This window comes from Balaenoptera ricei, chromosome 8 (genome assembly GCF_028023285.1).
Source record: "Balaenoptera ricei isolate mBalRic1 chromosome 8, mBalRic1.hap2, whole genome shotgun sequence".
In the NCBI taxonomy this organism is placed as follows: domain Eukaryota; kingdom Metazoa; phylum Chordata; class Mammalia; order Artiodactyla; family Balaenopteridae; genus Balaenoptera; species Balaenoptera ricei.
In genome coordinates, this window is record NC_082646.1 from 46160742 (window position 1) to 46183358 (window position 22617).

General features: G+C 38.1%; 1 protein-coding gene across 7 annotated transcripts in view; it reads right to left on the reverse strand.

Moving 5' to 3' along the window:
• Nucleotides 1-304: 304 nt before the first annotated feature.
• NAALAD2 (N-acetylated alpha-linked acidic dipeptidase 2) overlaps nt 305-22617 on the reverse strand; it is a 106286-nt gene continuing 83973 nt past the window's right edge. For all 7 annotated transcript variants that reach the window (XM_059930596.1, XM_059930598.1, XM_059930597.1 and 4 more), the window contains 10 exons: nt 22373-22492; nt 22186-22268; nt 19600-19663; nt 18588-18655; nt 15477-15568; nt 13480-13570; nt 11640-11904; nt 9739-9820; nt 8450-8542; nt 305-1392 (listed from right to left, as the gene is read on the reverse strand). In XM_059930596.1, the coding sequence (XP_059786579.1) occupies nt 1200-1392; nt 8450-8542; nt 9739-9820; nt 11640-11904; nt 13480-13570; nt 15477-15568; nt 18588-18655; nt 19600-19663; nt 22186-22268; nt 22373-22492 (1151 nt within the window). In that variant the 3' untranslated portion in view covers nt 305-1199. The remainder of the gene's footprint in view (nt 1393-8449; nt 8543-9738; nt 9821-11639; nt 11905-13479; nt 13571-15476; nt 15569-18587; nt 18656-19599; nt 19664-22185; nt 22269-22372; nt 22493-22617) is intronic.

Below are 22617 nucleotides of genomic sequence, written 5' to 3' on the forward strand. Positions count from 1 at the left end.
AGATTTTTTTCCTCTAAATACGTACTACAGCACTACATGATCCATGGTTGGCTGACTCCATGCATGCAGAAGCAAGGATATGGAGAGGCCAACTGTCGAGTTACACGTGGATTTTCAACTGCACAGAGGGTCAGCACCCCTAACCCCCATGTTGTTCAAGGGTCAACTGTTTTCACCTATCAGATATATATTATTCAGTAGAGTTGAAGTTATCAAAAGTATAGCTATTACTCACTTTTCCTTACCATTTATACTCCATGATGGTTTCACAAGAGAAGGTGTGCTATTCCAGTCTCCTTGCCAGACATTTTTTTCTTGGTAATCAAATTTATTTATAAGGTATCATTGTTACACATTTTAAGTTTACTGTTTGATGAAGTTTGACAGCTGTATATTCCTGTGTAACTATCATCCAGATCATGATACAGAAAACTCCCATCATCCCAGAAACTTTCCTCTTTGTAGCAGATTTCCTCCCTGCCTGCCCTTTACTTGACCCGAGCAATCACTGATCTAATTCCTAATACCATAGATTAGTTTTGCTTCTTCATATAAATTGAATCTCATATTAGACATTCTTTTGTGTCTGGCTTCTTTCCCTCAACAATGTCTGCCAATAATATTACATGTATTGGCAGTTATTTCGTTTTTATTGCTGAGTAGTATTCCATTGTGAAAATACCACAATTTATCCATTCATTTATTGATGGGCATTTGCATTATTTGCACATTAAGCTGCGATGAACATGCAACAGTCTTTTGGTGACCACGTTTTTTGCTTTTCCTTAGTAAATACCTAGAAGTAGAATTTTAGAGCTATAATATAACTATATATTTAACTTTATAAGAAAGGGCCAGACCGTTTTCCGAAGTGGTTGTACCGTTTTACTTTCCGGCCGCCAGTGTCTGAACAGTTCAAGTTCCTTGCCATATTTTATTTTAGGGAATTTTCACTTACTTTATCTCTTTCTCCATATGACTAGAGGTTTTTTGGTTTCTTTTATTGGATTAGCACTTTGATGATGAAGTTATGAATTTTCAAAGAGCCAAAAATCTCTTTGCAGATGAACAAGGTGGAAGTCTAAAGTCAAAACATGACATGAAAAGCAAGATTTTAGCATGCTCTGGCTTCATGTGTTATCAGAAAGAAAGACGGATTTTATCCTCAGACTTTTAATGGCAGCCAGTTGGCTGAGACCTTACTCTAACACCTCTTTCAGAGTCCCTGCTGCTGCTTGAATTGTAAAGGCTGCAATTGAAATGTGTTTCTTTACTTCTTTCCAGGCTGAACGAGGATCTGCTTTATTTTCAATATCAAATAGAGCATCAAAGATGCCAGGAAATGATTGGCCAGCATATTTGTTGTGGCTGCTTGGAGCAAAGATGATGTGCCTAGTAGAAAAAAACAGAGGACAGGTTGAACAGAAGCGTATACATATATTACATTTTATATGCTTTTTCTTTATTCATTCTGCTGTGTTAGACCGTATCTTACTAAGTATTCTGTGTCTCCTCCTGGCATTTACTTTAGTTACTCCAAAATAAAAACATATATAATTGGTTTGAGATACTTAGTTAATGGTATATTTTTAAGCAAAGAAAGGAGTTGATAAGACGCATCTCGTGAATCATATGTTGCCAACCCATGCAGTTGGAAGTAAGTAGATTCTTTCCTGTAAGTGATGGGCATTAGTTGTCTAACTGCCTAGACATCCACAAACTGACATCCGTGAAGCATGGATAATTTATGGATATGTTTAATAAGAGATTAAAAAAATAATTACCTCTGTATTCCCTTTTTTAGAGATTCAACAAGAATGACAGTTGTTCCCAGTACTCTTCAGACATTAAAAAGCAATAATTAAAGAAGCTTGTATTACAAAAATATCACAAGTGGTAAGGATAATAAAGCCCATTCCACAAAGGTAAAATGGCTATATATGGGTTGCCCACAAAGACACTCTTTTTTGATCTAGAAGGAAAGTTTGCAATTGATTTCCTACTTCATAAGTAGCTCAAGAGATCAAGTTACTTCTCTCCCCAGTGTGTGGAATTCTGCCTTCCACAAACGTACATATTTTATTAAACACTCTTATCAGGAATTAGGCCCAACAGTCAAATCCTAGAGCTGCTTCAAGCTGTAATCTACTGTAGGACACAATATGGAACTCTATGTAAAGTCACTATATTAATGGTCAAAGAGAAATTTATAATGTAATCATTTAGATTTCCCAGAGTACATCAGGATTTATTGCTCTTGGCTTTTAAATTTTAGTATGGCCTCAAATGGACCTTTCTTATTAAAGCAAGTATATGTGCTAAACTGTTTATAAACATTAATATTCTGACCTATATAAGCTGAGATTAGAGATACAGATCACAGGTATTCCTTATTATACATGCCGTCTTCTGGAGAATTGTGAAGGGAGAGTATAGTACAATATTATTGATACAGCAATCAAGTAAACCTGATGAAATTGTAAATGGGGTGTTTTCCTAATTTCTTTCTGATCATTAGTGTGTAGAAATGCCATGGGTTCCTGTATATTGATTATGTGTCCTACAGCTTTACTGAATTCATTTAGTCTAATAGTTTTTTTGTGGAATCATTAGGATTTTCTACATATAGTACCATGTCATCTGCAATAGTGACAGTTTTACTTCTTCCTGGTTTGGTTGTCTTTGATTGACTTGTCCTAATTGCTGTGGCTAGGACTTCCAGTACTATGTTGAATAAAAGTGGTGAGAGTAGGTATACTTGTCTTGTTCCTGATCTTAAAGGAAATGTTTTGGGTTTTTCACCATTGAGCATGATGGCAGCTGTGGGTCTGTCATATATGGCCTATGTTATGTTGAGATACACTGCCTCTGTATCCAGTTTGTTGAGACTTTTTTTTTAATTCGCTGTGCGGCATGTGGGATCTTAGTTCCCCGACCAGGGATCGAACCCATGCCCCGTGCAGTAGGAGCACGGAGTCTTAACCACTGGACCACCAGGGAAGTCACGTTGAGACTTTTTATCGTGAGTGGATGTTGAATTTTGCCAAATGTTTTTTCTCTATTGAGATGATTATATGGTTTTTATTCACTTTGGTTGGGAATTTTTTTCTTTCAGCACTTTGAATACATCATGCCACTCCCTTCTGGCCTGAAAAATTTCTGCTGGAATATCTGCTAATGGTCTCAAGAGGATTCTCTTGTTCATAAGTTGTTTTTCTCTGCTGTTTTTAAGATTCTCTCCTTATTTCTACCTTCCTTGCCATTTTAATTATAATTTGTCTTAGATGGGTATCTTTTGGTTCATCTTATTTGAAATTGTCTCAGCTTCCTGGATCTGGGTGTCTGTTTCCTTCCCCAGGTTGAGGAAGTTTTCAGCCCCCTTCTCTTTTCTTCTGGGACCTCTATAACACAAATGTTGTTTCACTTGATGATGTTGTCCCAGAGGTCCCTTAAGCTGTCATCACTTTTAAAAATCCTTTTTGCTTTTCGTTGCTCAGCTTGTGTGAGTTCCACTACCTGTGTTCCAGGTCACTGATTCTTCCGCTTCCTCTAGTCTGCTAGTGAACCACTCTAGTGTATTTTTCAGTTCAGTTATTGTATTCTTTCTTTAACACCATGACTTCTGTTTGGTACTTTCTTATATTTTCTACAAGTTTCTCAAAGTTTTCACTGTGTTCATCCATTCTTCTCTCACATTCAGTAGCATCTTTTATGCCCACTACTTTGAACACTTTATCAGGTAGATTACTTATATTTGTTTAAGGAGGTTTTTTTCCTGAGGTTTTGTCTTTTTTTTCTCTGTTTGTAACATATTCCCGTGTTTCCCCATTTTGCTTGACTCTCTGGAAGAGGTGCTGTTTCATCTAATGCATAGAAACCAACAGTCTTGAGGGAGTAGCCTCATGTGATAAACCTTATGTTCAACCTTTCCCTGGCTCTTGGTTGTCTCTCAAACCTCTGTGATTCTCCAAGCCACCTATTTTTAATAGCTCCCAATAGCTGAGTGTGTGCCAAGACCTGTCAGTGTACCAAAGGGGAACATCTCAGTCAGCACTTAGATTCAGGATGATTGGAAGCCAGGCCCTCAGGCAGCAGCTTTTAAAGTATGCAAATATATACCATCCTGTGGAACACAAGAGTAGGTCTGGTGGCCACTAGAGCCAGGTCATATGAAGGTGTCCCCTGGGTAGCAGTCAAAACTCGGGGCTCCAGACAAGTGTATAAGCTCCTTTCTGGTATATACTAGCAAGCTGTAGCAAAGCAGAGGGAGAACGTAAAGATGGCGTTCCCCGGCCCGTGTTCCCTGAGAGGAGCTCCACGGGCCTCCAGATGTGTGCCAAGCCTGAAGGCTGCCCCTCAGGCTGAAGCTCCAGGACAGGCAGATGGGCCTCTTCTACGGAAAGGTGTGGGGGGGGGGGGGGTTCCGCCTGCTCTCTGTGCAGTGACCTGGAGGTGGCAGCCTCCCAAGCACTGACTCTCAGATCGCTGTAACCCTGTGGGACCCAGGAAAGCAATCCCACCTGGCCGCCAGAGGCAGGGGATGAAGGGGGATCCCCTGGGCAGCAGCCGCAAAAGCTGAGGCATCAGACGTGTAAGAGTTCCCCTGAGAGATGCTGGTTCTCTGGCGCGTGGCCAAGGGAGAGCATGAAGACAGCACCTGCCCTCCTAGCTCTCCGGTACAGTTTACAGTCAGCCCTTAGATGGGTAATGTGTTTAATCAGAGTCCTGCCTCTCGGCCTGCAGCTGTGATTATAAGCTTACAGCCTTCTTTCCCTGGAAGACAGCCCTTGGTTCTGCTGCCTCTCTCTTGCTGTGCCTGACAGTGGTAGGTGTTTAAGATCTATTCCTATGACACCTGCAAACATAATCCCCTCTGGTCACCAGAGCCAGGCAATGTAGAGGTAGCCCCGGCAGCAGCTTCAAAAATCAGGGTGCCAGAAAAGGGTATAAGCTCCCTTCTGAGAGAGAATGTCAAGCTGGAGTGAGGCCGAGGCAGAGCGCAAAGACTGCTTCTACCAGCCTCCATTCCCCGAGAGCACTCCGTAGGCTTTTAGAAGTGCGCCAGAACAAAAGCCGTCTCCTCAGGCCAAAGCTCCTGGACAAGCAAATGAGCCTCTTTCTCAGAAAGATGGGGGGTGTTTTTAGTCTGCTCCCTGGGCAGTACCTTGGGGATGGTAGTCTGCCAAGAACTGTCTCTCCAGTTGTTACAGCCTCATGGGATCCAGGAATGCAAGCCCTCCCCCGACCTCCGACCCTGGGCCAAGCAATCAAGGAGTGTCTCCTGGCGACAGCTACAAAAACCAGGACACCAGATGCAAAAGGCAGAGTACCAGCTGCAAATAAAAGCTCCCCTCCAGAGATACCGGTGCTCCGGAGATCAGCAGAGGGAATGCATGAAGATCACCACCTTCAGGGAAGAGGAGGGAAAGAAAGATAGTGCCCGCGAGCTTTAGCAAGGCAGAGGAAGAGCGGAAATCAACACCCACCGGCCCCCATCTCGGAGAGTATCCAAACAGGCCCCTGCCCCTCCAGCCGGCACTCTAAGATCAACAAATGAATCTCTTTCGCATAAAATCTGGGTGCTTTTAAGGACTGCCTCTGTGCTGGGCCCTGTGGCAGATGAGTTCCAGCGAGTCCTTTCAGCCTGAGCAGTTTCTCAGTTCTGTACCTCCCTTTGGTCTTAGGGATGCAGCAGCTTTGTTGGTTCTCAAAGCCAGATATTTGGGAGGCTTACCTCTCAGGCACAGGTCCTAAAAGTTGAGGTGGCTGATTTGGGTACAAACCCTTTGCTGTGTGTGGGCTGCTGCCCCAGGAGTGGGCTTTGTGGCAAGATTGGGCCTCAGCCTCACCTACCCACATCCACGGGGCCTTTTTCTCCTTTGCCTGACGTGAAGGAGTTGCTCGGCTAATTTTCAGGTCTTTTTCAGAAGAAACTGTCCCATCTGTAGCTATAGATTTGGTATGTCTGGGAGAGGTGAGTTCAGTATCTTCCTACATTGTCATCTTGAACCACCTCTCCCTGGCTTTAGAATATAGTCTTCATGTTGAATTAATAGTTCCAAAAAATGTGTTTACCCTTTGACCCTTAAATCTCAGGTACTGATTATAGAGATATTAAAACAAATGTTCAATTAGGGCTCAGGGACATTTTATAGCAGTACTTTTCATAATACTAAATAATTGGGGGGGCAAAATCTAATTAAAAACTCAATAAGGACTAAAATAATTACACATGAAAGCCATACAGTGGAACACTATGCAGCAGATGAGAAGAGCTAAAATTATATATATTGGGCTTCCCTGGTGGTGCAGTGGTTAAGAATCCGCCTGCCAATGCAGGGGACACGGGTTTGAGCCCTGGTGCGGGAAGATCCCACATGCTGTGGAGCAACTAAGCCCGTGCACCACAACTACTGAGCCTGCACTCTATAGTCCATGAGCCACAGCTACTGAAGCCGGCACGCCTAGAGCCTGTGCTCCACAACAAACCCACTCACCGCAACAAAGAGTAGCCCCTGCTAGCTGCAACTAGAGAAAAGCCTGCGTGCAGCAACGAAGACCCAACACAGCCAAAAGAATAAATAAGTAAAAAATAAAGTTATATATATTGACATAGATCTCTAAGATAAATTTTTACCAAAAGCAGTTGCAAAGTGATATATGGCCCCATTTATGTAAACAGAAATGAATAAATAATAAATAACTATACATGTGTACATAACTGCATTCAAAATTTAACATCAAACTCATCACTTATTTTCCCTGAAGGAAATAATAGAAATGTCCGGGTGTTAGCACTGTCTCTTTTTATTCTATATAATTGTACAGAGCCTGAATTTGAAAAAGAGATGTTTTGCTTATAAATCATATAAATTGAAAAATAAGGACTTCCCTGGTGGTCCAGTGGTTAAGAATCCATCTTCCAATGCAGGGGACGCCGGTTCGATCCCTGGTCGGGGAACTAAGATCCCACATGCCGCAGGGCAACCAAGCCCGTGCCTCAACTACTGAGCCTGTGGGCCACAACTACAGAGCCCATGAACTCTGCAGCCCATGCGCCACAAGTAGAGAGAAGCCGACGCACTGCAACAAAGAGCCTGTGCACTGCAACAAAAGATCCCACGTGCTGCAACTAAGACCCAATGCATCCAAAAAAATAATTTTTTTAAAAAACCTTTAAAAAATAAAAAAATAAATATATAAAGATGGACTAATGATAGGCAAGAGAGGATTAACGTGTAGATTGGCTTTCAACCTTTGATTTGATTTATGTAAATACTTAACTGATGGCTGCTATTTCATTTGTATTGATAAACATTTATCTTTGCATTATGTAAGCTATTATAAAAATAGCAGCCATTTACTGAGTATACCCCTCTCTGAGCTAAATCTTCTGCATGCCTTAAATCTACAAACCTATGGGGTAAAAGCACTGTAATCTCCATCTACAGCTGAGGAACCTGAGTCTTAGAGAAGTAAATGTGCCCAGGTCACGCTTAGTATTTGGCAGAGCTGGGCTCTAAATGCCTGGGCTTGTAATCAGTTAAATTATTACTAATATTTATAAGAAAAGTAACATAGAAATATCTTTTGTATATGTCATTTGATGATAAACAGCCTTGTAAAATAGCAATTATCACCATCCTATTTCAGATGAGCCAACCCTAGATATGACTTGCTCTAAGTCACACATGTGCAAGTGAACTAGAACACAGATTTTCTGTCTCTAAATGCTAGGACCTTTCTAATTTTTACCAAGAAACCACGGCTTAAAATGTACCTCAAAAAACTGGAGGCTATCCAAAAGCAGCCAAGATACTGAAAGAAAACCTGAGATAGAGATTAAAAAAAAAAAAAAACGATATTTCTTTAGGGGAAACTATGGCATCCATCTTCAAAAACCTGAAATGTTATATGGAAATAGATCTAGAGTAATTCTTTTTGGCTTTGGAGAGCAGAACAGGGTCAGAGGGAGAAAATTACAGGGAAATATATCTTTATGAAGAAAACTTTCTATTAAGTAGACCTTTCCTAAAACAGAACGAACTTCCTCATGTGGTAGTAAGCTTCCATTCACTGGAAGATTCAAACAGTGGCTGGATAACTACTTTTCTGAGATCCTACAGAAAAGATTCATGTAGAAAATTGAACTACATGAGCTCTAAGATCCCCTTTAAGATTCTGTGTCTTTTCGATTTTGTTACAAGAGTTCTTTTTCAACTATCATCTGCCATTTACATCTGCAGCAAAGCAATACACAATATGAAATTAACTTTTCTGATAGTACAAATTATACTGTTATGCATGATCTCACCCATATTTCCTTCAGTATACATATCCACTTTCCACTTGTCTGATAGCAGGAGTGTGAAGCAGACCTTGGGTATGCTGGTTTTGGTCACAGTGACATATTTGGTGTCCTTTAGTGGAACAGCTGTTGCCTCCTTACCTATAGAATGGCCTCCCTGGTAAACCAAGGGGATCGATGAATGCTCTTTCCAGGAACATCAGTTGGTCATTCATAATTCTCACTGCAGTGGGGCTTTGAGAATAAGAAATAGATAATTAAAACCCTTACCATGCAACCACATTTTAAAATATTAAATAAGGATAAGGCATGAGGAAATAACCTTCTAAACTCATAAATTTTTTTAAAGAAAATGCATATAAAACACACAGTAAGGCTCATATGGTAAGCTACGTATAACAGCAGGGGCATCTTTCTATTATTTATAATAAGCAGAGAGACTGATTGGGAAATGGTTTGTTTTGTTTTTCAAGATCACAGACCAGAAGGAAGTGAAAGACATTTTTAATTCTTTGTAGGAGGAGAGCCAGGCCTCCTGCAAAGGTAGGCAGGGTGGACTGCCAAGTTGTTCTTGATAAACCAGTTAATTCTACTGTGGAAGAAAGGAGCAGAGTAAAGGCTAAACAAGACAGAATGAAGGGAAGTTGCAGGAGTCTGCAAGGAGGGAGACAGCTGCTCCTAGTGGGCAGGGAGTCCCCTCCACACTTGGGATCTGCCAGCTCTCTTTTGGGGTGCTGCCTAAGTTCCCTAGGCTGTCCTGCAACCCCAGGGAGAGAGAGGCCCCTCACAGTGACTGATGCAGCTTCCTGCCCGGATGGGAGGTGGCAAAGCTTATTCTGATAAATCTGAAAAAAATTAAGAAATGCGACGTGGACCGTAAGGTGGAACAAATTATGCTTGTTAAATAATGCTTTGAGTATAACTTTTAAATTATTTTTCAACCTAACAACGGCACGAGGTTAAATGAAACGCAAAAAGAAGTATTAGTAAAGAAAGAATTTCTACACCGTTCACAGGAATATTGTGACTGTAGTAAAATATGCCACAAATGCACTTAAACCCATAGAATTATGAATTACCAGAAATAGAATTCTTATCATGCAAATTCCTGAAGACATGTCTCCTTGGCCCTTGCCATGGGATGAGTTTTTAGTCTATCATTCCACAGCTATGTTCCTCAAACTTTAATGTGAATACAAACTACCTGGAGAGTCTTGTTAAAGTGCAGAACTCTAATAAAGCAGGCCTTGGATGGGGTCTGATATTCTGCCTTTGTAACAAGCTCCCAGGTGATGTTGATGTTACTGGCTGGCAGACCATAATCTGAGTAGCAATGATTCAGAGTTGAATGCTTCTGTAAGTGTACCCAGTGCATTCCAGTAACCAGATTGCTTTTCCAAACAGTAGGGAGCTTTACATTTGAAACTTACTTATTCAGACCAACTTGTGAAAGTCTTCTATGAAAATCTGAAGCGGACTTTGAGAAGTTTTTCACAGCAGAAAATAAGGAATCTTTTTTAAAAAATAGAAAAGTAGAAGGGAAATTAGTTAAGCATGAGTGCTTCATATTTCAAAGGTTCATTTTCCAACTCCCCCCCATTCCAGATTGCTGTGACTGAAGAGATGTTGAAACTATTTTTCTACTGAGTCTTCTTGCAGGTCCATGGAAATTATTAGAAAATATTGTAACAAAGAAATAATGTATAAAATTGAAAATGGCAAAATCGGTTCTTAAGGAAATAACAGATTTCAAGAGTTTAGGACATAAAAAAATCCTTTTAACTCAATTTATCAGAAACCCAGCATTCATTTATTTATTCATTCAATACTTAACTTATTGGGACAACTATTCATATAGGTCTAAGCACAATTTTCTAAATTTTCTTTGCTTCAGCTTCTAGATCTTAGTGCCTGCTGCTCGTCGTAACTTTCTGAAGGTTACTAATTCTTATGTAATTATGTTCCAAAGCCTTTACTGACCACCCGCTACTCATTCTCAGCACCCCTATAGTACTCTCTGTGCACCCCTTTAATAGCTTATCCCCTGCATTTTGTCTTCCCCATGAGAATTTAAGCTCTTTGAGGACAATGACTATTTCTTTTTTTTTTTATTTTTTTCATTTATTATTATTATTTTTTAATTTATTTATTTATTTTTGGCTGTGTTGGGTTTTCATTTCTGTGCGAGGGCTTTCTCTAGTTCTGGCAAGCGGGGGCCACTCTTCATCGCGGTGCGCGGGCCTCTCACTGTCGCAGCCTCTCTTGTTGCGGAGCACAGGCTCCAGACGTGCAGGCTCAGTAGTTGTGGCTCACGGGCCTAGTGGCTCCGCGGCATGTGGGATCTTCCCGGACCAGGGCTCGAACCCGTGTCCCCTGCATTGGCAGGCAGATTCTCAACCACTGCGCCACCAGGGAAGCCCCAATGACTATTTCTTAATCTTCCTTATATCTCCCAGGAAATAACACAGCACTTGGTACACAGTAGACACTCAGTACATATTTGATAACTTTGATATATACTAAGAATATGTACTCCCAGAATAATAAAAGAAAATGGTTGCAATAAAACAGTAATAATAGCTAACGTTATGAGCACTAAGTGACAGTCACCATTGTTTCCATATACCAACCAAATGAAATCTCCACAGCAATCTTGGAAACATTTTATTTTACTATTTCACTCATAATAAAACTGACACATAGAGGGGTTAAGTAACTTTCTCAAGGTCACACAATGACTAAATATTAGAGCCAGGATTTGAACCAGGAAACTGCTTCCAGACCCAATGCTTAATGCTCCTACACTACACTACACTACATTTCACTTCTGCTTTGCAGGAGATACATGATGTGGAATAGCAACCACAAAATGGCCAGATATAAAAGGAAAGAATGCTTAAAACCATGTAAAAAGTCCTCCATGTAGAAAAACATTAATAGGTAAATGCTGTAGTAATAATGATAATAATGTAATACTACATATATGTAGTGGAAGTGGTGGCTTTCTCTACTTTCCAATCTTTGTGTAATATTGTTACATTTTAATAGTATTGTTCTTATAACAAAACATTTTTAAAGGCAGCAATATGGGGAAAATATTTACCAACCCAATGTTTGTAGCACTAACTTAGCAAAATGGATTCATCCTACAAATATCAAACTAAATCACATTCTTTAATAGGTGTTTAAAGTTTTTTTTCGATAAGTTAGGATTAAGAAATGAGGCAGGGATAAATTCTAGGATGAAATAGTATGCATGGATGACAATAGGAGGTGATATCTTAAAACTCTAACTTAATGATTATAAAATATCTGTCCAGCCATTTCTTACCAAATGATACTTGATGGTCTCTTAATTGTTGGTCATATTTCTTGGATAAACTGTAGATATCTGTTGCATAGTTTTCCAAAGTTTTTGCATAGTCTTGAATGTTGAAAGGAATGATTTTAGAGTCTGCAAGCTCATAAACCAGTGCTCCTCGTAATTGAGCTACAGCAAGCTGTTTTTTAAACGTGGGGTCATAAAAATTCTCTACCAATTCAAATGTCTCGTAAATTGTATGGTATGTTGGATAGCTGCTGTAATTATCTGTTTTCTGAAAGAAAAAAAAAAAGGTGGGGGGGACCGAGTATATACAAACATTAAATATTCATATTATAATATTTTATGGAATCATAAAATGATTGTGTTTAAAAACATAACCATACGGTACCCTGAGTTTTATCACGAGTGAAAAAAGTTAAGTCTAATTAACTAAAACCCCACCACCAAATTTTCACCAATTTAAAATTTTACCATTATTCATTTTATAACTCATATAATCTTTGTTCAAAACACTGCTTCTTGAAAATTTTCCCTATTGCTTTGCTGACAATTAAATTAAGGCGTACATACTCAAATTGCATACCAGCACAGTTTAAAATTATCTATCAACTGATTGAGAATGAAAGGTTCTGAGCAGCTAAGTATTGTTATAGCTGAAGGATTATTCAGCTGGCACTTTAACAATACAGGTTTGAACTACAGGGGTTCACTTATACATGGAATTTTTTTCAATAAATATGTACTACAGAACTACACGATCCCAAATGTAAAGCTATGTGTGGGTTTTCAACTGCTGGGAGGGTTGGCACCCCTGTTGTTTAAAGGTCAACATTTCAGCCCCTTCCCTGCCTTCCCAAACAGTATACAACCACATGCCATTTAACCTTTGTTACAAAATTAAGGGTTACCATTATAAACATAAATTATTACAGGGTGGTACTCCACATAAATATTTTTTACTTCTTAGGTCTGCCTTTCCTAACTTTAGTTTTTACCTATCTGCTACTTTGCCATAAAGCTATCATTCTTATTGCTTTTAATATAACTAAAAGGCATCCCTGTATCAGTCTCTCTCCCTCTATCTGATATTCTGCTTTTAATCTGCATTGTCTTAGAAACTAGATAACTTTGTTCAGAATGATGACAGTATAAAAGTGAACAGGCTTTGACAGAGGTAAAGCGCATCTCTTATGTATGAAGTGTAATGAGTATTAGTATACAGATTTATGCATTTATTATGGGTTATTCTGAAGCTGTTTTTGCTTACTTCTCTGTTAGCTGTATTCTGGATAGCCAAATTTGCAAGGGATATGTATTCTAGACAAGCAAGATGTTGGCATACTGCAATTATGATTAGAAAATGACTAAAACCTGTGACAAATCTGAGTTTACTGATGTAATTTTCAGTTTGGTTTATGACATAATTTATAACAGACAAACAAACACGGTATAGGTTCGAAACCCGTGTACTCACATATCATCGATGTGTTTGAGTGGCAATGGTGCAAAGCAGGCAATGCAGAGCAGAAAAGAAGAATTCGATTTTCCAACAAAGCCCCATTGGGAAAAGGATGCAAACCTCTTGGTAGTGATAACCAGCTAAGTACCTGGCATTACTCTATCAACTACCACTTCGCTCAATAACCCTGGCAGTGAACATTCACAAAATAGCTCAAATTATTTCCTAGTCCATCTACGAAGGGACCTGCAGGCTATCTCTATCCCTGCAATTCTTCCCAGGCCACATGTCCACTCGGTGCCTGGTGCCCAACAACTAAATGACAGAATTCCTAACAAAGAGAATGTGGATGAAGTGCTATGTATCCAAAATAATAAAATGGCTTACCCTATTCTTAGTGTACCGGACTCTTCCTGAAGCAATTCCAAGTCTCTGAAAATAAGCTTCAAAATCACTTCCAGATCCCAGCTTGTTGATTCTAAATGTAAAATATGATACACATACACACACACACGAAGAAATAAATGCATAAATAAATAATATAAAATTAAATAGATGGCACCATGAATCCTGTCCTAAGAACTGCAAGGAATTGTATGGCACATTTATAAAAATTAAGAAAAGGTATACCACCCTCAAAACACTTTCCTATCACACCTATTTATATGTGTGATAAACCTATAAATCTGAACTGATTAAAACCAGAGTCGGGCAGTGACACTAAATATGGCAGCCTGGTAACTATGATATCTTCCGTATCTTCAGCATTTATGGTATTTGTTTTGAGGGAAAAACAAATAAGATACGGTCTCTGCCCTCAGAGAACTATAGTAAGAAAACTGCCATGAGAAAGTCTACATTTAAGATCATGAAGACTCTAAAAGTGCCTTAGTTTATTTCAGAAATAAATCTAATTATAATATATTGCTTTGCATATAATTAAGAAGCCACTACATACATACATATATATAAATAATATATAAATATATACATATAAAATGTAATGACAGGATTTCCCTTGTGGCGCAGTGATTAAGAATCCGCCTGCCAATGCAGGGGACACGAGTTAGAGCCCTGGTCCGGGAAGATCCCACATGCCGCTCAGCAACTAAGCCCATGTGCCATAACTACTGAGCCTGTGCTTTAGAGCCCACGAGCCACAACTACCGAGGCCTTGTGCCACAACTACTGAAGCCCTCACGCCTAGAGCCCGTGCTCTGCAACAAGAGAAGCCACCGCAATGAGAAGCCCGTGCACCGCAACGAAGAGTAGACCCCGCTCGCCTCAACTCGAGAAAGCCTCTGTGCAGCAATGAAGACCCAATGCAGCCAAAAATAAATAAATAAATAAAAACTTTAAAAAAAAAAATGTAATGTCATGAAGATTTTCATTCAAAAATAAGTCAGTAAAACAGAATATAAAATTACATATGCATTAAGAACCTAACTATATACTTCTAAACTATTAGAATGTTTTTGAGATTGAGACCTTGGGATGTTTTTTAAATCTTTTTTTCTACTCTAGTGTTTTTTTGAATAAGCATTTAAAACATAATGGAAGGACTTCCCAGGTGGTCCAGTGGTTAAGAATCCGCCTTCCAATGCAGGGGATGTGGGTTCCTTCCCTGGTCGGGGAACTAAGATCCCACATGCTGTGGAGCAACTAAGTCCATGCGCCGCAACTACTGAGCATGCGAGCCACAACTAGAGAGCTCGCATGCCACAACTACAGAGCCCACCTGCTCTGGAGCTTGCGTGCCACAACGAGAGAGAGAAGCCTGCGTGCCGCAACGAAAGATCCCACGTGCCACATCTAAGACCCAATGCAGCCAAAAATAAAATAAATAAATAAATAAATAAATATTTTTTAAAATATTCCTGTAATTAAAAAAAAACATAATGGAGATACATTTAAACTTTCACAAGACTTATTTGCAATATGGAATGAAGCTATAAATTGCTCCCACCAGCTGGTTTTAGAAATAGTATAGGAGTAGAAAACAAATATAAACATAAAATAAATACAAGAAAGCTGCTACTGTATAAATGAGAAGTAAAAGTTAATTCTTACATAAAATCTAAACTAATTAAAGGTAAAGACATAACTTGGTAGTTACTGATAATGCACCTTAATAAATTTAGAAAGAAATAATCCATCATTTGTTTTTTTACTTCACTTGAATTGTATTTATTAATGTACTTAATACATATCTGAATGTAATTTTATGCAAGAATGCAAAATAATGGCTAATAATTTTTTACTAAAAATTTGCAGAAACACTCTCAAATTGTTGCGACATCTGAGAATTGCCTGTCTGGAGATACAAGGGGCAAAGGGGAACTCAACTGACCCTGTGGTAGAAAACGTACATACAAGTAATTTACCTAGGCAAAGTTTTATTTTCAGATGAAGGGTCCTTTTCTAACCAGCTTTCATAAAGAGATTTATTCTCAAAACCATCATCCGGGCTGGAGATCTGGAAAGATAAATCAAATATCGGGAATAAGAGGTAGAACAACTAAATTTACGCCAATATAAAACCACATGTTAGTTAATATCAACTTCTATGTTTATCTACGTGAACATTTGTGTATCATTTTCTTTACAGAGAAATATGTTTATGCAAATTGCACGAAAAAAATCCAGCCCAAATTCTCGTTCATTTATAATTCCCACTTATTTGTAATTTTGCCATGTCCTTAGGAAAAAATTTCTTGCTTATACTGGTAAACTTTTTAATAGCATTTCAGATTTTTAACAAGTGTCATCACTTCAATGTTGGGCAGCTTAGATTTCTTTCAGTGGGAAGTCACTGGGAGAAAACTTTATATATATAATATTTACTTTAGTAAATTGCTTTTGTCCAAGATGACCTACAGTGAGGCCTTAGGGCAGGAGACAGACATTAAGAAGCTGAGCTTGAAATTGTCAATATGAGTCCTGGTTTTGTAGGGCAGGTGGGGTGAGGAGGAACTGTTATTTTAGAAAGTCTGTGTTTAAACAACGTTGGAATTTGATGGGTTTTAAAAAAACTACATAACCTCAGGTTTCTAGTTGGGAATTTTAAGAACTTATGTATATACATAAACATTTTTTATTACCCTCATTAAACACATACTTACAAACTTATACTTTCCTTTTCTTTCTCCACTCTAAGAAAAGCAGAAGCATGTGGTGGGAAAAAAATCATCATACATATTGGCTGCATTTTATTTGTTTGTTGGTTTACAGCTCTGCTTTGTTCAAAAATGGACCAAAGACAGACCCTACTTATGAAACGCTGAAAGCATTAAAACCTTTGGTGTATTGCTTCCTTTCTTTAAACCCTAGTTTCCCACATGTGGAAATGGGGATAATGGTGCCCATCTTAATCCAAACAATATCTTCTCTGATATCTTCTCAGGCCTTTATACAGAGTTGGTTATTCCCTCATCATAGCATACGAGGTCCTCAGCTTAAAAACAGTCTCGGCACCCCACAGAGACATCCCCTCCCCACCAGCTTGTGGGAGCTTCAGGGATGTTCTGCTCATTTCCAGCCAAATGACTGGGTTCTACTCTGTACTCTGCTTCTGCCAATTTGCAACAGCTGAGATCCTGCTCCAATTCCTACAAACTGCTTGAACTGAATTCCCTGCAAAATCCTCTTCATTTCCCGGAATCATACCATCCAGGTCTAGCACCAACCAGAACTGTGTCCCTATGGCCTGTACAGCTAAGATCAGAATTTTCTGTTTCAGCTATATGCTCTGTCATAATTGCTGGTTCTCCGCCATTATTTCAACACCTTGTCCATTTCCTGCTTCTATCAGGCAGGTAGGTTCCCTTCTCTCTAAGCTCAGCCCTCTCCACCACACTCCCCAGCATGGTTTGACCATGCCAACACACACTAGGGGTTGATAAAATTGTAATAAACAGTTTAGGAGGATAAAAGTCTCCTTTTTCTACTGGGTTTTTGTATGGCCACAGATAAGCATCTGCCTTTGTACAAAGGGGGGATAGAATGAAACTTCTGCTTATTGGCCCTGAAATTATTATAATCCCTCACATCAAAGGCAGGAGCCACCTCTGTAGGACAGAACATGAATGCATATCCTGAGAAGGGTTCTCCCAATAAAGACTGTCTTTACAACTTGCTTTCAGATGAGATGTTTTTATGGGACATTCCAATGAAAGGATCAAGGACATAAGCTACCCAATACAGTGAGAGAGTTGTGATGGGAATAATGAGAGGATTCTCATTTGGGAGAATAAGATGTTAAAGACACTAACAGTGAAAAGGAGAGGGCAAGATTAAGGAAGATTGGGAAATAGTACCTACAGAAAAGTGATACCTACTTCACATTGTCATCTACGTGATACCTACTTGAAAGAAATACGTCTATAGTTAAATCCTATAACAAGTAATTATTTAATGATGTACACAGATATTTAATGAATAGATTACATAATTTTTAGAGATTCAGAGTACCTTAGAGTTTTCAGAGTATTTTATATATCAATAAGTAATATTTATAAAATTCCTGTGTGCTAAGTAAGCATGTGGAATTATTTCCATTTTGCTTTTAGATTTACTACAGCTTAACCTATTCACTACACTGATACAGAGTAATCTTTCTAAATGAATAAATATGATAATGTACAACCTTGTTAAAGATTCTTGAATTTCTCCATCACCAAATTTCTGAACCCCTTGACCTATTTGTCATGCCCCATTTTGTACCAGCCTTTCACCAACACTTTATGCTTAGGTCACACTAAGTTACCTACAGGTCAAGAAATATGTTCTTTCATACCTCCACATCTTTTTTAGGTACTGCATCCTCTGTTGAGAAAGCGTCTCCCTTACCTTCACATCCCTCCATATTACAGCCCAACCATTAATTCTTCAGGAAACATCCTCTAATGTTTTCCCACTTCCCCAGCTGCCCCAGGATTTTAGCTTCTCTGTTCCACAATTGTTCTCCATTGTATATAGTATCCAATATTCTAGTGAAATATATATAGTTCCCCGTTTATAGGTCTGTATCCTCTCTAGATTACAAAGTATTTGGATTCAGTAATATTTTCCTTTTATCATTGCTGCTGCTAGAATTCATTTTATAGGGCCTGATACATAGTAACCACGTAATAAACACTTGTTGAATGAACGAATGAATGAGTAGCCAAGGCAATCTTTGAAACAAAGGCTTTTCCATTCCAGCTCAGCGTTCTTTCTGTTATATAAAAATGCCTATGCCAGACGAAATGATAGACCCCATACTTTATGACAAATGTATACAATTATTAAGAACTATTATTAGGACAGAAACTAGCACTACTATTTTCATAGTTATGTCACATAAGTAAATATTATATTAAAGATTTTGTTCTGCTTAGTTATATCAATACAATCAGCTATGTGTCTCCAGTTTAAAAATAAGTATCACTAATTTAGAAAACAAGTTATTCACTTACTATTCATCAGAAAACATTAAGACAGAACTACTTATATACCTCTTTTGTCAGTTTATACACCAATTGGTAAAGAAGGGGTGTACAGTCAACTCTGAGAGTATAATTGCCTGAAAAATAAATAAGACACACAGAGTATTTTAATACTTCCAAATGAAACTCCAATCTATTTAATTCTAACTTTATTTTCTAATTATAAACAAGATATAATAAACTTCAAATTGAAGGCATCATTCCCAGAGAATTAAAAATAGGGTGGAAATAATTCTTCAGGGGTGAGAGAGGCTGCGGTACACACTTAGGACATTGGAGGGCATAGGTGGACTTTGCTGCTAAGGCAGCAGCTCTCATCCTTCAGTAAGGCAGTATCACTTAGGGAGACTTTAGCAAAGGAAGTGATAAGGCCACCGTATTCTTTCTTCATTCATTCAATTCAGCCTTTTTTTCTTTTTTCCCTGGCTGCACCGCTCGGCTTGCAGAATCCTAGTTCCCCGACCAGGGATACAACCCGGGTCCACGTCAGTGAAAGCACTGAGTCCTAACCACTGGACGGCCAGGGATTTCCCTCATTCATTCAATTCAATAGTATATATCAAGACATTAGACTACAGCATGTCAGTAGCTAGTAAGTGTGCTTTGACATTTATCTAGAAATAATAATACAGTGAAAGCCTATAGATATTAATGTCACATGTCAGGGTCAAAAGGTAGTCTGTAGTTTGTACTCACTTCAAATTTGCTCCAGTACATACAGGAAGTATTTCTGTATGAAATATTCTGTAGACCAATCCTTTTACTATCTCCACATGAAGAATGTAATTAAATACTAGAGTTTTAACTAGTAATCCAAGATAGGCAAATGGTAAATATACTAAAGAAATTAGGATCAATAGCTTAGTTATGAATCATATTGATTTTCTCTCTGGTAAAAATGGAAAATGGAGGTATTATCGAGGTGTTTCATAGGAGAGGATAATCTTAGAAAGTTTACAAGCTGAATTTACAGACTTAAATGATGGTATACTATTTAATAACAACCCAAAATAAAATTTACCTTCTATAGATGAATCTGAGTTGATATAAGCAACGCTTCTCTCCTGAAGTGATTTTACATTCTCCTATAGTTGAAGCAAAAGTTGTTACTTAACTCACAGCATTTACAATTGTGAGAATGTAAAAAAAATAATTTAGTATAAGAGTGGTCTACAAATACCTTTATAAATCAAATACCTATGCCTTTGACAATAATTTCTGAGAAATTATCTGATTGGTTGACAACATTAATTCAGTTAAAACAAGTAAGAAAAATATTATGAGGCTGTAGCTACTGTTTATAGCAATAGCAGTGAGCCCTGAGGCAACAGCATTTTGAAAACGTGGTTCCTTGATCCCCTGCAGCAGAATATGAAGGGTAAACCTCACGGAATCTCAGCCCCACCCCAGATCTACTGAATAAGAATTGCTCAAAGTAAGGCCTGGAAATCTATAATTTTTAAAAGGTATCCCTGGCAATCCTTACATACATTAAAGTGTGAGATCCCCTGAAATTGGACACCCATGTAAATTTATCATTTTAAAAGTGAGTAGTTGGAAATTTCCATTTATCTAAATATTTTTTTAAAAAAGATATGATGAAGAAAAAGAACAAAAAAGCAGGAGAATAGAGAAAAAACAAGAGGGAAAGAAGGATGGGCAATAAAAAAAGATGTACTCTCTTTCTCTGATTCACACACACACACACACACACACACATCCAAGAAAAATAAAGCAGAGAAAAACTAATGTCATCACACTCAGATGAGAATATGCTGAGAGACCACTTTACTTCTCTTTCCCTCTAGCTTTGTACCTTATAAGAACATGTTACAATAAAATCATTTAAAGCTGTAAGTGGTTATCACACAAATGAGGATTCTTGCCTCTACAGTTGCCCACACAGGCCAGATCACAGCTGACTCTGCTGTAGATAGAGTCACAGTTCCCATTATAACAGACTTACAGTAGAAATAAAGAAGGTTCCTTAACTATATTTAAGGAAGGTGGGACTTCCCTGGTGGCTCAGTGGTTACGAATCCGCCTGCCAATGCAGGGGACCTGGGTTCGAGCCCTGGTCCAGGAAGATCCCACATGCCGCAGAGCAACTAAGCCCGTGCGCCACAACTACTGAGCCCACGTGCCACAACTACTGAAGCCCGTGCGCCTAGAACCCGTGCTCTGCAACAAGAGAAGCCACCGCAATGAGAAGCCCACACACCGCAACAAACAGTAGCCCCTGCTCACCGCAACTAGAGGAAGCCTATGCATAGCAACGAAGACCCAGCGCAGCCAAAAATAAATAAATAAATTTATAAAAAAAAAAAAAATAAAGAGGGTAACTATGCTGCTGAATGTGATCAAGAATCTGGTAGAAAACTGGAAACAGTATTGAAACTGTCTTTTAATCCACATGTATTTAAATTAATGCAAGGCATATTATATCTTGGATTTATTTTATCTTTATTTTAAGCTGCTGAAATTATAGGAACAGAGACATGTATTTATATATACATGCATTCATAAGAAATTACATATTTCTAAAAGTAAATGACCTTAATGAAATTTGATTCATCTAAATTAACAGTCTATCCCCAAATACATATTCATAATACCAACATAATAATAAAACCTTGCAATATAAATGGAATAAAGCATAAGTGATACAAGTAACTGTATGTGTGTGATTTTACTCCCATATTTATTTATTTCATATTATTATTTTAAAGTAAAGTAAGAGGAAAGGAGTCAGAAGGAAAGCATTTAAAAACTAGACACAATGGCAAGAATTATAAGACATACTTTAAAACAATTCTATAAAATCTGGACTTATTAAAGATAAATAGAGGATGGTGGAGGGAAAGTGCTTTATGGTGCACTTGCCTTTATAAAAATGCACAAGCTTACCTTGCACATTTAAGAACTTAGAGATACTCAACAGAGAGGCTAAGGGAAGAAGATGAAAGAGGGGGCCTAGGAGAGACACTTAAAGACTAAGCATTAAGACCCAGTGAAAATAAAAATTAATCATAACTGAAGGAAAAATAAACCCTTGAAATTGTAACTCAGTTTACAAAATTATCATATTATACTCAACAATCAGGAACTTTTGTGAATGGTAAAATATACCTATGGTTACAGTTATACATGGAATCTGTAAATGTGAAATTACAATCAAAGTATAGTCACCTTAACAGAACATCTTATGTTCTCTTAGATGGAAGAACTCCAAGGAAACTTCAGAAGCTTGAAAATTAACTCCAAGTATCTGTATCAGTTTTTACATAAGTTAATTCATTTGTCAGAAACAGCCTGCTAGTTTTAACTACTTTTGGAACTTAACAGATTTTTTACAAAACAAATACAAATAGAAACTAAAATATTTTGACAATAATAAATAAATTTGTTTGTAGCCCAATAATTAAGAGGATATTCTGTTTTGCCAATCTGATATGATAGTAAAAGCAAACTCTAATTCCTAAATTCTCTTGGGTATTTATCCAAATTAAAACCATATTAGGTAATGGAACCTATCTGTGATTATCCAGAGATATGTATATTTGTTCCCTGTTGACCAAGAAAATAAGAACTTCTCTGTCTTATTTACCTCAGCCCATTCTGTGGAACCCAGAAGTCCAAATTCTTCTGCATCCCAGCTGGCAAAAATGATAGTTCTTCTTGGTCTCCAGCCTGTAATCATTGTTAACATACATAGTTAGGTACACCTGCCTAAAAACAAAGGAAAATTCAGTGAGTCACTTTTTGTCATCACCTACCAAAGAAACATTACTTACCTCTACTCATCAGTTTGCCAAAACTCTGAACAACTTCTTGCAAAACAGAAGCCCCACTGGTTGGGTCAATACCTCCAAATACCCAGGAGTCCCGATGACCTCCCAGAATAACATACCTGTCTGGGAAAAAATGTGTTCAAAAGAACTACAACTTTGAATACATTATAAAGAGTAGTAATTTATGTTTTTAAATTAAACTTCCTCTCGCTTGAGTTTCCCCATAGAAAATAATCAACACCATAAGG